At 31.8% G+C, this 17062-nt stretch overlaps 2 protein-coding genes across 2 annotated transcripts; one reads left to right on the top strand and one right to left on the bottom strand.

Moving 5' to 3' along the window:
- Positions 1–218: 218 nt before the first annotated feature.
- Positions 219–5557, bottom strand: LOC111517526 (WD repeat-containing protein 5). Its single transcript, XM_023173707.2, has 6 exons — positions 5247–5557; positions 5098–5194; positions 3421–3537; positions 3089–3365; positions 1337–1656; positions 219–460 (listed from the first exon to the last, which is right to left on the bottom strand). The coding sequence occupies exons 1-6, from the start codon at positions 5247–5249 to the stop codon at positions 360–362; spliced, it is 915 nt and encodes a 304-aa protein (XP_023029475.2). The 5' UTR covers positions 5250–5557; the 3' UTR covers positions 219–359.
- Positions 5558–8717: 3160 nt separating this feature from the next.
- LOC111517527 (WD repeat-containing protein wds) lies at positions 8718–16871 on the top strand. Its single transcript, XM_023173708.2, has 6 exons — positions 8718–9124; positions 9176–9272; positions 9326–9442; positions 12826–13102; positions 14816–15135; positions 16607–16871. The coding sequence occupies exons 1-6, from the start codon at positions 9005–9007 to the stop codon at positions 16705–16707; spliced, it is 1032 nt and encodes a 343-aa protein (XP_023029476.1). The 5' UTR covers positions 8718–9004; the 3' UTR covers positions 16708–16871.
- Positions 16872–17062: the final 191 nt, after the last annotated feature.

Here is a 17062-nt window from a genome sequence, read left to right as displayed (position 1 = left end):
CATAAATCATGATGAGAGCATTTTCTTCAGAACTTTTCAAAATGTTGATATATATTGCTCATAATTCTGATCATTCCATGTACAAGAATATCAAATAAGTTTTTGTTTCACCTTCATGCATCCTCGTTCATGGGGAGTACTGAAAATAAGCGGGGAAAAAAATCAATATTTATTTATTTAATTGAAGATGAATTTCTACAAAATAAATAAGTCATTAATATCACAAATTATATTTATTGATTATTTAAAATAAATACAATCACTTGCAAACATATGCTGCATGCCTCTGTATGTTATCTTACAAACTTACAAATATAATCAAAATTTTAAAAAAATCACAGAAACAATATACACATGATTCAAAAATCACTTTTCCACAGTTTTATCATCTTATCATTTTCCAAAGCAGCAGATGCAATAATGTTTTCTGTTGGATGACACGAAGTACATACAACAACATCTGAAAATAAAAAAATAAAATTTATATCAAATATTATGAACACTGATAGTTTTGCTTTTGAAATGAGGATTTTGCTGATGTTCAAGGGGATGTAAAAGAGTTACCTTCGATTTCCTACCTATTTTTCCTTAGTAATTATTGATCAGATACTTAGGATATAGAAATATTAAAGGATTATTTCAAATATTACATTTGAAATATATGAGTACATATCAACATATATGAATCGAAATAAATTTAAAAGATTGCAGATACATTGCGTAGAAAGATATGACTTGAGTGTTGTAGACTTGAATGTTGAAGGTTTGGACCTCCATTGTCTAAAAATATATTGAACTATATGAAATCTATGGAAGAAAAATGAAGTTAAAATGAATGGAATATTAAAATTATAAAAAAAATAGGAACCAGATTTTCGGATGAGTTGTCGAAACAAAGATAATGTCAAAAATGAGAAAACATTTCAAACAATTAAATAAAAAAAGAAGAACAGTAAAACAATAACTGAAATCTCAATTAAATGCAAACAAAAATAAAATAAATATATGGATGAAAATAATGAAGATAAATGATGGAAAATTGAAAATTAGAAAAAATATTTCAAACCAAGCTACTTCATGTTTTTGGGATATTAACAATTGAAAAATTGTTCAAGTATCAATTCTTCAAGTATTTCAACATTTTTTTTCTTTCGTAGGTTTCAAATCTGTAAATACTTTTTTAGACAATGGAAGTTCCACCCTGTAATAAATAAATGTGGTAGACTTGTTCTCTACTTTATTCATTTTCATACTGTTTTTCCATACCCTACAAGGCTAGCATACGTAAAATAGCTGACAAAAAACAACATTCAAAGAAGTTTTCCAAGATGCTTACCAGTGTGTCCTTGCAGCTTCTGAACGATTTCTTTTGTTTGCAAATTCCAAATGTACACCATGTTGTCTTCAGAACCACTAACTATCCATTTGCCTTTAGTTATTGAGAAATTTGCAAAAATACAATACTTTTCATTCTTATGGCCGACATAGGTTTTCAGACATCTATCTATAGCATAGTCGAATAATTTTAATGTGTTATCCTGGTAGGCAACTAATAAATACTTTCCGTTCGGAGAAAATTTAGCGAAAGCTACTGCGGAATTGTCTTCATTTCCCAGAGATTTCAGACACTCGCCTGACTTTGTGTCCCAAATTTTACTGAAAAAAAAAATCATATATTCATTTGATGCATCCAGCATGTACAAAAGAACAATTATAATGGGTGAGAACATAATCTCAAATTGGTTCAAATGCTTATGATCGAATAGCAATGAAATAATATTTGTGAATAGTTTCTCTCTCAAGTTATTATGTACCCTCAAATTTCTTGAATCATTCATACAAAAGTTTTATGCTGTCAGTTCATGATATAAGTATTATTTATCTTAATATTTCTGAACTATCAATCTTACGAAATCACATAATTTAAAAAGAAATGTTAGTCGGGTGAAAAAAATTGAAATTGGGTTAACCTATTTATTGAAATGGGAATATATATTGAACAATTATTTTCAATCATGATTAATTAATGATTACATGACTAATTGAGTGATAATCTTTTTGAATTGCTCAAACAGCAAATGATTAATTTAATTGAAATATTAGAATAAAGAATTTCTTGTAACCATTTTCCAGAACAGATATATATTTCAAATAGTATGAGTGGAGAACAACACCTCATTATTTCAATTTATTCCTGACTTGCATATAAGTACAAATAATGAGATGACACTTGAAATATTAGTAACTGATATTGAAGTTGCATTTGGTTAGGTGGATGCTCAGAATGTGCCCTATATAACCTTATATTTTGAATCTCCTAGATATCTGTTACATTCATTTTGGAGTAATTGAAATGTGTACAATGCCATAATTTTAAAAAATTTGGAGCAAATGGTTTCATGTCTAATAATTTAAGGTAAAGTTCCAAGACTGTAAGTCAAGGTTTGATTTTATCAAGATGTACACTCAAGTCACTTGCTGGTCAAAATCACGAAAATTATGGATTTGCACACATTTTACTGGACCAAACTTGGTGTCCTCTGGATATAACCCTTGAGAATTTTGATACTCTTGGGATCAGTTTGTTATAAAGAATACTGCATTTGTTTCTGGAATTGCACTTGATGTCATGAGATAATACAACAAAACAGGAAAGTTTTCTGTCGAATATTATATGCAACTCGAGTAATAATTGAATATTGATTGAAACGACAAAGCTTGACATTTTTTTCGGTGTGGTGCGAAATAGATGAACTCTATTCAAATATCACATACATAACTTGTAAGAAAACTTTATTTACGGCATTAAAAAATTAATTTTGAAAAAAGTTAAATTAGAAAGAAATGCTCTGTACTGTTGAACAAATGTTGCTTTGTCAGATTTGAAAACAAGATGCATTCCTAATAGTTTCCATTCTTAGAAAAATTATTATTTGTCAAAGCAACATTGAAAACGAGCAACGATTCAAAAAACAGTTGATATTTTTTTCAGTATTAGCTGAGATTCAATGCTACTTTATTGGTTTCAGACCGAAACAACACCTAATAAAGTATATCATTCATTACTATACTCTTCAGTAAAACTTACTACGCTCCGTCCAAACTGCTACTAACAATTAGGGATCCATCTCTGTTGAAGTGCACGGCACTGACTTTATCTAAATGAGCCGGTAACGTTCTCAAACATTTGCCAGTTTTTACATCCCATATTCTGACTGTCTTATCAAAAGATCCCGACACAATGAGGTTCGATTCGGGGTTGAAATTGCAACAATAGACATAATGGTTATGTCCTTTTAAAGTTTTTAAGCATTTCCCAGAGGCAAACTCCCAAATTTTCAAAGTTTTATCATCACTACCGGATACTGTAGTAAAAAAGTGTTAGTGCTGGAAGATTCTAAAGTATTGAAAATGAATTACCTAACAATGTGCTGTCGCTGGACCAGGCCACATCACTTATTCCTCTGTCATGACCAGATATGGTTTTTCCGAATTTGCCATTATATGCTCCCCAAATTTTTATCAAATTGTCAGCAGCTGAAATGAAATTTTCTGAATATTTGTTCGTGATGAATGAACACTGTTACTAGTATAGAATATGATGATGGTAAGAAGCATTGTTGCCAGGTTCTGGGTATATTTACACATCCAAAATGACTTGTTGAAGTTTGAATCATCATTTCAACTTAATTTGAAACATATTTTGGTTCAGTTCAAAATAAATGGTAGTTGAATATTCATTTTCATTACAAAAGCCTCAAATGTGACACGAAAGAATATAATTTACCACTTCATACTTATTCACTAATACATTTTTTCACTGAAATGTTACTTAATTTTTTTGGCTTCTCTTCATATTGGTAGTACACCTTAGAGATTAGCGTTTGTCTTTATCTTACTGCGCTTTCCAATTTGGTCGAGGGCGTAGCCCTCAAGTTTGACGATTCTGATAGTAATAATAATTATTGGCTGGGATCAATCAAACAAACGAATGAATGTCACTACATATTGCCATCGACAACATGAGTAGATTAAAGTCATTCATGACATAACATCTTAATTTTATGAATAAACTGAGAGTTTTTTCTTATAATGTTATCCAGATTTGGTGTTGAAGAGCTGATAAGGCAAGTTTCTTACGGCGGAACCAGTAAGGATGACACTGTTCCATGTAAGTGAAATTTTACCTCTTTCATTTACTATATTGTGTAGCAATCCTGTGAATGATATCTGATTCAATTCCATAACAAATGTTTGGAATACAAACTGAATAGAGAAAAGTGTTTTTTTGTATAATTCAGTGTTCATACAAAAGTATTTGTTTCAAAAGCATTTTTCTATCGTGTGATTGAGAACGGTTATAGTTAGGTACATAGTACCCTGTATGAAATCATATTATTTTTCCTTACCTATTCAAAAGTGTAACGAAAGACAGGGTATTTCATTAAAAAAAAAACACTTTGATATGTCACAATTTTTTGAGCCACACTGTAGGATCAAAAATAATTTCCTTCTGCAGCCTTAATCAATATACATATATGAAATGGAGAAATTCTCGAAAAAATTAAATGATTTGGTTTACAGGGACCATGTCGTACAGGGTGCTCCACCCTGTATATGTTGGAGTCAAATTGTGTTTTATGTGGAAAATACTGTCAAGCTCCAGCTTCACCTAATCTCATAATCGAGATGCATAAAAATACCATGGTGTAATCGCTTGGACTCCTAACTAGATCTATGACACTCTTGATTATTCATAAAAATGAAGAGATCAAACATACTTCGGCTTTACATTGACAAAAGCATTCAGCACACACCAATGTTTACACCTGGGAATGATTTTGTTATATCTATCACCATGTGTACAAACTTATCGCAATCTCATTTCTCGCATAAAGAGCTTTTGACAAAACAAAAGTTAATCAAAACAGACACCAGAGGTTTCTATGCATCTTAGTCATAATTTATATAAATTTACATGGAGATAACTATGTTACTACACTTTTTATGTCGTATTTCATGAAAATTTTTATTGTTGAATATTTTGATGTTTTCATTTGTGTTTTGGAGCTTCCCTGGAAATTTAACTTCACTTACCAGAACTTGCTAACCACTTTCCATTCGGACTAAATTTTACAGATGATACAGCATCTGTGTGACCCGCCAAAGTAAACTTAAGGGTATAGTTGGGTTTCTAAAATAGATACAATAATAGCAGGCTCTTCAGACAAAATTATTTTACTTACCATGATTTCAAATTACTAGATCCACAAGCAGTTGCTTAAAACTAGCAATTCCCTCAAAACCACTTACAATAAATATATTGTCGGTATCATGTGTTGGGATCCACTTTTTATCACGGTCGTATTGTTTCTGTGGTAAAGTGAATAAAACTCGTATTTTTTTTTTAGATAAATACAATAATTATAAGGTAAGAATATGTAACTGTCGACCTAATCATTCACTATAGAGGAGAATATAAAACATTTTTGTATCATTATTACCACAACATTCGCCATTTATGGAGAGGTTAGGTTAGTTAGGTCACAGAACACAGTATATTAAATAATATTCTGTGGTTAGGTAGGAGGAAAATTTGAATTATGTCACTAATCGAAATCAAACATTGTAAAAATATTTATTTCACGTCGCCATGCACTTCTAATAAGTTTCAAACTTCTTATATTTTAGGAAATATGCTTGATGATTAGAGTATATTAATCCCATGCTTTTTCAATACTGGATTTGAAATTATGAGGAATATTATTTCGAAATTTTTTTTCGTGTACGTATATATCCCTTCTCGATATAGTCCTCAGACACAGTTTAGCGTATAGATAAAACTTTTGTCGGAACAATTACCCGTCACGAGTGGATTTGTTATCGAAACAAAATTCTGCAATAATTGAATAGAACTGGCCGATACTTGATGAAAATCCATATTTAAAAAACTAATCAATAGAGTTATTTATTCTATGATTTTCACTATAAGGGTTTTACAAAAACCGCGAAACAGCTATTGTATAGCTTCTTCGAGCTATACAATAGCTTGAAGAAGCTATTGTATAGCGAAACACGTGTCGCGGTTTTTGTAAAACCCTTATAGTGAAAATCATAGAATAAACTCTATTGATTAGTTTTTTGAAATTCTGCAGTTGATATTAGCTATGATGCCCTTGTAACTTGATTCCTGTTCTCTTGGGAATATTGCACAAGATTTTTTTTTAATATAATTCAATATCCGTCATGGAACTCGAAAGGGGAGTAGTTGATCTGATAGGTATTTGCCATAACACCCTACAAGGGGACTAAAAATGGGGGAAACATTGGCCGGCAATAACTATCGTTTCTAAACAATTTCCTGAAAGATAGCTTGGTGCCAGTTCATGAATATAATAATAATTATAATTTTGATGATGTCAATATACCATACCATTAATCAATTAAATACTACTGGAATATAAGTACAAAATGTTACATTTTTATATACAATAAATTGACATAGTTGCAAACTTTATCCTAATGGTAACATTCTTCATTGTTTTCTTTTAAGACTCTCATTTATCTAAACGTTATTTTCATATCTTTCAAAATACGAATTCAAAGATTTAGATAACCTTATTAAAACTTCTTCTTCACACGATAGCCATCTTGAGTTCAGACAGGTTGGAGCGCAGCTCCAACGCTTAGTGGAACGCACGGCCTTGCGAAGTAATAGTAGCCACAACAAAAGTTCTCTTTATCTTCATCACACAAGCGAAACATCCTCAGTGTAACAGGCCAAAAGCGGGTAATTTATAAAAAATAGAGTACGACAATATTGCTGATTATTAAGATAATTCACGGCGCATACAAAAACTATTTGCCACGATTCGACCATGCGCGTTGTGATTTATTACCAAAAAATGGGGATAGTAGGACTACTACTGGGTCCTTCTGCATTCTACTACCACAGTATTTCTGTATACAGTAGTTTCACTCAGCGTCGGTCCCTTTGATGTCGGTGTCCAGGAGTTTCATTTTTTATAATGATGACGTATTTGACACTAATGACATTTCTCCCTACTACAATCTCAACCAAAGCGTGTATACACTGCTCAACATAACAACTATTCATATAAACTGCTCAAAAAAAAACAGTCTATGAAAACCATGTTGGGCACCTAAGAAAATTGTACAAATGATGATTTTGCATTTGTGTAATATTGAAGTAACCCAGATCATTTGGGCAATGATGAACTAAGTTTCAAGTAGATTTTAAAAATTCATGGAATCGGCAGATGTTCATATTCGAATGTGACAAAATATATTTTCATTTCAACAAGAAAAAAGACAAGATAAAGAACGTGTTTTGTTATTCATGAACCATGGTACGAATCCATGCGAAATTTCTTTGTAGTGATTTTTGGGGCTAAATATAGCATATTCATTTATTGATTGGAGAATTAAAGATGGCGGACGAGTTTGCCGATTCGATTATATTAAGGACCAATTATTAAAAATATTCCTAATCGAATTCATCACTCAAGATTAAGGAATCTGTAGAGCCTATTCTTTCTGAATTATGTAGTTACTATTCAGGACTTGAAGAAGTAAAAAAGTAATTAAGTATGTAGTGTTCAATCATACAAAAATAATTTTTTTTGTATGTATGTACTAACTATTAATGTATGTGAGAGTTTTCGGAGTCGGAAGTTATGAATTATTTACACTGTAAGATAATAGGTTGTTTTGCTGCTTCCAGCTTTTATCCAAGTAAAAATTGATAATAAAATCACTGACAAGTCCAAATGCATTTTGGCTATACCATTATATATGTTTTCCGACAGAAAACAACTACTTCTTTAGCTAATAACTCGACATATATTGACAAATGTTGATATTTGAATCTATACAAGTCTAGATGTCTAATCAACCCCGAAAAGTTGCTGCGTAGATTAAAAACAGTTATTCTAAATGAAACATGTCCTATTAGTCAGCAACTTCTTATATAATGTAAATTTGACTATCAAAAATACCTTACGACTGTTAACCTTTCGGAATCCAAATCGCCTCAGACATAATTGCAAAGATTCTCACTTTGAAGAAACAACTCTGCAAGAGCTCTCTAGGACAAATAGTGGGACTTCGCCTGATTCGAACAAGGAACCAACTGCGAACCGTTTTGAAGTGTTTCTCATCAGTGCAGACCATGCTATCACGGTTGTATACACACAGGGACTCGTTATTCCTCCTAGAGAACTCTTGCACAGTACCATGGTTCATGAATAACAAAACTCGTTCTTCATCTTGTCTTTTTTCTTGTTGAAATTAAAGTATATTTTGTCACATCCGATCCCATGAATTTTTAAAATCTACTTGAAACATAGTTCATCATTGTCGAAATGATCTGGGTTACTTGAATATTACACAAATGCAAAATTATCATTTGTACAATTTTCTTAGGTGCCCAACATGGTTTTCATCGACTGTATTTTTTTTGAGCAGTTTATATGAATATTTGTTATGTTGAGCAGTGTTTAAACGCTTTGATTGCATGCCTGTCTTAAACTCGTCGTTTGCGCAGACCTAAGACATCGACGCGTGGGTCTGCGCGTAGGAAAATTCAAACCACAAATCAGCCTTTATGAAATTACTGTATACAAAATACTGTGCTACTACTGTGCTGTGGCGTACACTGTACCACACTAACTAACCTATACATTTCGCAGAATATTACATATTATGATGTCACTGGTCACTGTGTAAATGGCGGAATTAAGTGTTTACAGTATTTTTGTTACTTACGTTAATTCCTTTCAGTTTCCCAGGATGTTGTTCCATTGAAATATTTCAAAAAAGGGTTGAAAAAACGGAAAATTTCATCAATTTCGATTCATAGAAATCAACTGTATAAGTATAATCAAATAACGGGAATTTAAATGTAAGTCGAAGATATAGGTTAGGAACAGATACTTCCAAAAAATTCAATTAATCGTCAACCTACTGAAGGACCAGCACAACCATGATGCCAATAGGAAGTGCTCCTCCAATGCATGGTACTGGCAATTTATCTCAGAGCAATAATATACAAAGTGCCAGTTCTCTAACCCCTACAGGTGGATCCAGTAAATCAAGTAGTGTGGTAAAGAGTCATAATATTTGAAGAGATTGTTTACTAAGATATCTGTTCTAGAAACCAAACTACACCCTTAAATTCACTTTAGCTGGACATACAAAAGCAGTTTCATCTGTGAAGTTCAGCCCAAATGGAGAATGGTTAGCAAGTTCTGGTAGGTAATATATATTATCTTCTTAGACACATGTTTACTTAATTTTATTTCAGCGGCTGATAAGTTGATAAAAATTTGGGGAGCATATGATGGCAAATTCGAAAAAACAATATCTGGTCATAAACTAGGGATAAGTGATGTAGCATGGTCTAGTGACAGCAGGCTATTGGGTAATAATTTTAAAAATTTATAAATTGTTACTGTCATCTGGGGTGAGTTTAGACACCTCTTCCAAGTTCAGCGCAACCACTAAAGTGTTCAGTTTCACTCTATATATATGCTTGGTAAATACCCCAAAAAGTTCAGTCTATGTGCAACTTTACATAGAGTGTGATAGTTTGCATCAAAAAGATATTTTCTTTCATAAAAAAAAACACATTTTTGACAATTGTTTGATAATATTTCCTGATGAGCTAACAGTACAAGAAGTATTGCAGTAATGACAGTATTAATATGTTGCTTGTTGCCTTATCTATTGAATTGTTATCAAACAATTTTTTTCCCACAATTTTTTAAAAATTTTGGTATTTTTTTAAAAAGGGAAAGTCTTTTTTGCCTTGTGTGAGTTCAGATAAAATGGTCCAAATATATCATTGTCCTCTGGGCATCGCACAAAAGGGTAATTATGTCAAAACTAACTTAATAAGAATTGTTTGATTCTGTAGAAATTCATATTGAATATAGAATAAAGAATAATTTCTACTAGAAATTAGACAAAAGTTATTTTCATTACTCTATATTTAACTTAATAAGGCTGTAGAGGATGCTTAACTCAAAAGAAAAACTATTAGGAAAGCACTGACTATTATTTACAGGGTGCCAAAATCGAAAATTAATGACAGTTTAAGGAAAACATAAAAAAGTGGTGAGAAAACTATCTTGAATATTGAAGAGGAAACAAATGTAAGTCTGCTGTGGACTAGGGGTTTTTGTTATCAGGATTAGATATTAAAATAATTCAAATCAAATAATTGTCAGAGGAAAATACATCTTATAGTCAAAGTCTGTAAATATCAAAAACATTACGAGCTAAAATATACAAATAAAATAGAACACATAAAAATATACATATACAAGAAAATATTAGTTCTTGAGTGTATCAGGAGACGAAAGTATCATCAAAATACTCCTGAACTGAGTAATAGACCCCATCAATCAGAAGCATTTTCACCTCTTCTGAATGTATTGTAAACATTGAATTCTTTTATTTATACTGGCAGGCGATTGAACAGTTCAATGCCATGAAATTGAGTCTCTAACTAATGAGCTCGTGGGAATAGGCAGTTCAATATTACTAATGTGACTGAGTATTAAGGAGGAGGAGGAGGAGTGTGGCTCATACTAGACAAATTGTATTTCTTTATTAAAGAGATTGTATCCAAAATGTATAGGTAGGCTACTGTTGAAAAACCATGAGCTTTGAAAAGATGTTTTCATGCAACCCGAGAAGCAGCTTTGTACATGTAACGACAGCGCTTTTTTGAAGAACAAAAATTTTTGAAATAAGTCTCTGGAACAGACCTCCCATAAGGCAATTCTGTATCTAATATGTCAAATCTATGAGAGCAAAATAGATTGCTCTTGAATGGGCATAGCCTAATTCTGTAGAGATGACTCTCAGCGCGTAGCAGCCTGAGGCAAGTTTCTTGTTTAAATTCATTGTATGGTCTTTGAACTTCAATTTATCATCTATATTCAGCCCAAGAAATTTAGAAGTGCTTTTTAAAATTTCATTACCCAGGCAGATCTCAGGTAAGGTGCATTGAATGATTTTTTTGATGTCTTCAGAGATGATCTCATGCAGAACGGCATTATTCTTGTTGTGCCATAAAAAGATGGTGTCGTCAGCAAAGAGGGTGATTGTGGCTGATATATCTATGAGAGCTACTGCCACAGAAAGCCTTTTACCTCCTCCATATTGAAGGCACAATGTCTGCTGCAAACAGGATGTATGGACTCAATGCGCGAATTTCAAGAGATTTCTTGGATCCATGTACATCAAAAACTTTCGTTAGATCAAAATTAGAATATCCATACATAATGAGGAGTCCACATCATCAGTTGTATACAGAGAAAGTTGAATTGTTACTACGTCGTTTCCTAAAACTTCTCCCCTATAGATCAGACAACATCTATTCACTAATTGGATTTCCCCATGATGTATTATCAGCTAGAATAGCTTCAGTTGCCACAGTTGTCACGCCACAATTTTTTAAAAAACTGATTGATAATTTAGTTATTGGCCCACTTATTCTGAAAAAACTCAATTTCAGTGTACCTAGATCAACCTCTAGAGTAGACAATCCTTTTCATCTACCAACACCACGTACAAATATTCTGAAACGTTCACCTCTGCATAACATGTGTGTCAAATGCAATTCAGCAAGTTTTCAGCTCGACATTTTTTACTGTTCCATCGCTCTAACAAAGACTCAGATGGAATAAAATATGAACCAAAATAATCCATCAGGTTTTCAAACGTGTATCATTAACATAGTGAACACTGATATAATTTTATTTTGATTGCCAAATGATACTGATGAGAATATGCAAGAAACAAACAAGGAGTGTACCAAAACTTTTATAGAATATTTGAAAGAATGCAGATGGGAGACGAAAATAGAAGCAAAGAAAACAAATTGAAACTTTTGCTTGATTTGAATTCTCATTTGATATATTTTCTATCCTTACCTGTTCACTGTCTCCTTCCTATCTTCCCATTTTGTACTAAACTATGCGTAATATATGTATTTTTATTCAAAATATGTCCGAACTAGTCTTTTCTGTAAGATTTGAGCGTATTTCTATGTCTGAACTTGTAAAACACATAATGCCGAGTTTGGACATTCTTTGGCTAAAAAACTAACCAACTATAATTTTTTTTCAGAAAGTTTTGGTTAATGTAAAGTAGGAGTAATTTATGTATATATTTTGGGGGGAATTTGTTACAATTCAAAACCCTCAAAAAGTGTCCTAAATCACCCCAGATCACGGTACCTGGTCTCGCATGAAATTCAAATTTTTTTCTTATCTTATATTTGTCAACTGGCATTAAATTATAAATGACGTATTTCCCTCAAAGCATGAAAACGATGAAATAGTTGAAGCCTAAGCAGCTTACACAGAGTTTTATAGTGAATAAATGCATTAGACTTCTTCAACCTGATTGAAATGAACTTGAATTGATGTTTGAATTGAAAAATGAACTTTAAGAAGAGATTAGTTAAAAAAACATTTTGGCTTTCTACTTCTCCAAATAAAAGTGCGGGTCATTTCTGAAGAGAGGAAGAAAGAAATTAATTTCAAAATAAGCTCTTTGCAAAAATATGTAGATCATGCACCTTGTTTATGACAAGTACAGTCAGTACAATATATTTTTAAGATTATTCGCTTCCTTTCTCTGGAAATTATCCTTCGATGCAAGTGTTTACAGTCTCATAATTTTGCAAACGCTTTAGTATATAATAGTTTAAGATATAATTTTTGAGACCCTGTGTGATCCCTGATAATGAAAAATGACCATTTTTTAAATATTTCTCTTCTATTTTTATAGTCTCTGGAAGTGATGACAAAACTCTAAAGATTTGGGAACTTTCATCAGGAAAATGCCTAAAAACTCTGAAAGGGCATAGTAACTACGTATTTTGTTGCAATTTCAATCCCCAATCAAACCTTATCGTATCAGGATCTTTTGATGAGTCAGTCAGAATATGGGATGTTAGAACAGGCAAATGTTTAAAGACCCTACCTGCCCATTCAGACCCCGTCAGCGCTGTCCACTTTAACAGAGATGGATCTCTTATTGTGAGCAGCAGCTATGATGGTCTATGGTAAGTGATATATAAGCAGTGTGTTCCAGAATGGATGTTTTAAGGAATGCCATTGGCTAAAAATTATTGAATTTCATTTTAAGATGGATTCAATTTCTTCTTGATGAGAAATGAATTTTAAGAACATTTTCAGTTTTTGAAAAACAAGTTGTCCTTGACAGTGAAGGGAAAGCCATTTTCTTTCTATGAAACGACTCTTTCACATGTCAAAATGTTCCTGGCTCTTGCAAAATTTTGGAACTTAGCCACTTAGATTAGTTTGGTGATCCAATAATTTTTCTGAAGTAAGGTTGGTTCGGTAACAGGATCAATTTTTTTTAAAAAACAATTGTTTTCTTGCTGACGTTTCGAATTTAATTGAATTTTTCTTCAGGGCTCAAAAAGTAGTTTCTTCGTATTAATATGACTATTTTAAAAACCATTATACATATTTGATACATTTAAAAAAAAATAAAAAACATTGCAACAACCAAATTTTCGAGAAAACACCAACCATAAACGACATGAAACAAATGTATCTAATATGTCTAATGGTTTTTGAAATAGTAATATTAGCATCAAGAAACTAATTTTTGAGCCCTGAAGAAGAATTTAATTGAATTCAAAACGCCGGCAAAAAAACAATTGTTTTCTTTTAAGAAAAAAATTATCCTGTTACCCAGCCAACCTTTCCTCAGATAGATTTAAGTCGGATGATATTATTTTATTTAGCTCCATTGAGTTTTTTTCTTTCAACATTATCGTAGTATCATCCGTGAATAGAGTGAAACTACCAGATATGTTAATCATAGATATGTCATTCATATATAGCAGAAACAGAATGGGGCCTAACACCTGTACCCTGTGGTACACCAGATTCAATGGCCCTGTTCTCCGAGAGTTCCGTTGTCCTCACCATTTGACTCCGACCTGAAAGGTATGATTCGAACCAAGTGTTCGTTACATCTCTACATCCATATTTGTGAAGTTTTTTCAATAAAATTTTATGATTGACGCAATCAAACGCCTTTGAAATATCGCAGAAAATTGCGGCGGCTATTTCACCAGCATTAAATTTAGAATAAATTTCATATAAAATAGAGAAGATAGCATCATTTGTATCTTTTTCCGCTTGAAACCCACAAAACATCGGAACTCATATTGAACATTTTTTGAATCAACATTTTTATTAAATTTCTACTTCAACAAAATCTTGATTAAATTTTGGTCTCTAGGTAAAGTTTCACAATTATAGTTTCACTCTGTAAAATAATTATTTATACCGTTGGATTTTATTTTTAATAGATTTTTTTGTATGTATCACAAGTGAGAGTGTGCTTTTTTGTTGGGGATTTGTAGGGGATGGGTTCTTTAAATGTCATTTCAATTTCCCCTTTCTATCCTGAAGACGGTTTTGAGTATATCTTGTTTGTGATATATAGCCTTTAGCAAGTTTTTAAATTGTCATTGTATCTTGAGCATGCTTAAACAAATTATGACTTTTGATGTGTATACGAGTATCACCTTGTATTATTCATGTGAGAATTAGTAAAATTCTATTAATAAATGTTCTGTCAAAGTATATTTAATTGTAATTTCGATTCTTGAATTGTATGAAGACCTTTGCATAGTAACACCAATGAAGAACTGATCAATTAATTAAAAAATAAGATTGTTCAAAGAATATTGTTTGGTCATTAGAGCAAAGTTTTTTGATGATACATTTTTTTTCAGTCGAATTTGGGATACAGCTTCGGGTCAGTGTCTGAAAACTCTAATAGATGATGATAATCCTCCGGTATCTTTCGTTAAGTTCTCTCCCAACGGAAAATACATTCTAGCCGCCACATTGGATAACACATTGAAATTGTGGGACTATGCCAAAGGCAAATGTCTGAAGACCTACTCCGGACACAAGAATGAGAAATATTGCATTTTCGCAAATTTTTCAGTTACTGGTGGCAAGTGGATAGTCAGTGGCTCAGAAGACAACATGGTATACATATGGAATTTGCAAACAAAAGAAATTGTTCAAAAACTCCAAGGACACACAGGTGAGAACATTTGTTTCACAGGTATAAGGTTTTCTACTTGTGAGTAAATGTAATCGTCAGGATTCTGAAGAATGGATTGGAAATTTGATCACACTGAGTATCAATTACTGTTTGATAATTTGAAGAAATTAATATTTATTTTGTTTCCTTTTTTATTATTTTTTGTTACGCTAATGTTTTTTTTTATATGATTGAAAAATGTTACATAATTGTCAAACAAATGATTTCAAATTGTACAACATTTACGAAATAAAAAACAGTTTTAGAAGCTATAAGCAGCCCAGTTTCTTAGTAGAAAAACGTAAGCGGTTCAGACTTTAGTTTCATTAACATAATTTGGTAGCAGAGCGTGGTTGCCGCAATAAAAAACATAACAATTAATATTGTCATAATTACAAGATAGTGGATGGAATATTCGAGTTTTTTCAAGATAGTGAATATCTCTCAAATTCTTTTTGTTTTTTTTTATTTGTAATTTTTCACAATGAATATTACTGGAGTTTTATCCCAACACCAAACCGTCATTTTAACAACTCGACACGTGTTTCGATCACCAAGTGATCATCTTCAAGACAAACATTAAACAAAATGTTACGTACAATGTTATCCTAATTCATACCATAGATACCTCTTCTAGGTACCTGCGTCTTAAATGTCTTAAATTTAAGACACTCAAGACACACCTTTAAGTGTTTACCTAGAAGAGTTATCTATGGTATAAATAAGGATAAGATTGTATGTATATTTAGTTTAATCTTCCTCTTGGAGATCTAAACACGTTTCGTGGTGATAAATAACAGTTTGGTGTAATGATAAAACTCCAGTAATATTCATTATTACACCAAAGGCTCCAAACAGTACATCACGAGTACTCTTCACAATCTTTAAAAATTTTGTAATCTTGAATTTACTACTCTTTAAATTATAACTTTAATTTTTACTTCTTAATTGTACCACTATTTCTTTTTTCTATTCAATTTGGATAATCTGATTTCAATTTATTTTTGCCTGAATTTGTGTTTTGTATTTTCCAAAATATTATTTCTATCAATTTCATTTTCAACTTGTTCAGTACTACTGAGTGCTGAATGAAGTTTATTAGATATCTGTGTTATGTTATGTTTTTATACTTGTCAAAAATACAATTTGAAATTCTTTACATAACTAATAAAACAAATGAAGATCTGTTCAAATCGTCTGTTGTCAAGTTCTCAGCTTTCTTCCCTGTTTAACGTCATTCTCTCTCTCTCTCTCTCTCTCTCTCTCTCTCTATGATAATGGCTTTTGCTTCCATTGAGGCGCATTAATCCATTGTTTAACGTCATTCATTATTTTATTACATGCCATATGAATAAAAAGGTGTTTAATGATATAGTGACTTGCTTGAAAGTAATACTCTATGAATGACAAAATATAATAAATATAACTGTGATATTTTTCCAGACAATTTTTAATTGAACCTATTTTTCAGATGTTGTCTTGTGTACTTCATGCCATCCAACAGAAAACATTGTGGCTTCTGCTGCTTTGGAAAATGACAAGACAATCAAACTATGGAAAAGCGATAATTAAATTCATTACAGTTCTTATTTTTCATATTGTTTATGTTAATATAAATTCGATTATTTTTGTAGATTTATAAAACAGTTTGCAAACGAAGCTGCATCCCGGTGTGGACATTTTTATTTATAATAAAAAAGTATTACTTCCTAATAAATAAAGCTCAGTTTCTTGTTTTTTTAGTATTAGTATTGAGAAAGTGGACACTTTTGGGTACCGATATTTAAAAAGTGTAACATGATTAGTGGGGAACCTTTGTTAGAGATAATGTACAATGAATGAAACAAAATCAGTCATTGATATATAATAAACTGCTCTGGTCGAACTCAGCTGAAAATGAGTCAAATTCCAAATAGCTCCATCACAG

The sequence above is a fragment of the Leptinotarsa decemlineata genome, unplaced genomic scaffold, assembly GCF_025532065.1.
Source record: "Leptinotarsa decemlineata unplaced genomic scaffold, Ldec_3_MD MMD2_tig00026328_RagTag_RagTag, whole genome shotgun sequence".
Lineage (NCBI taxonomy): Eukaryota > Metazoa > Arthropoda > Insecta > Coleoptera > Chrysomelidae > Leptinotarsa > Leptinotarsa decemlineata.
This window is presented reverse-complemented; position numbering and strand designations above follow the sequence as displayed.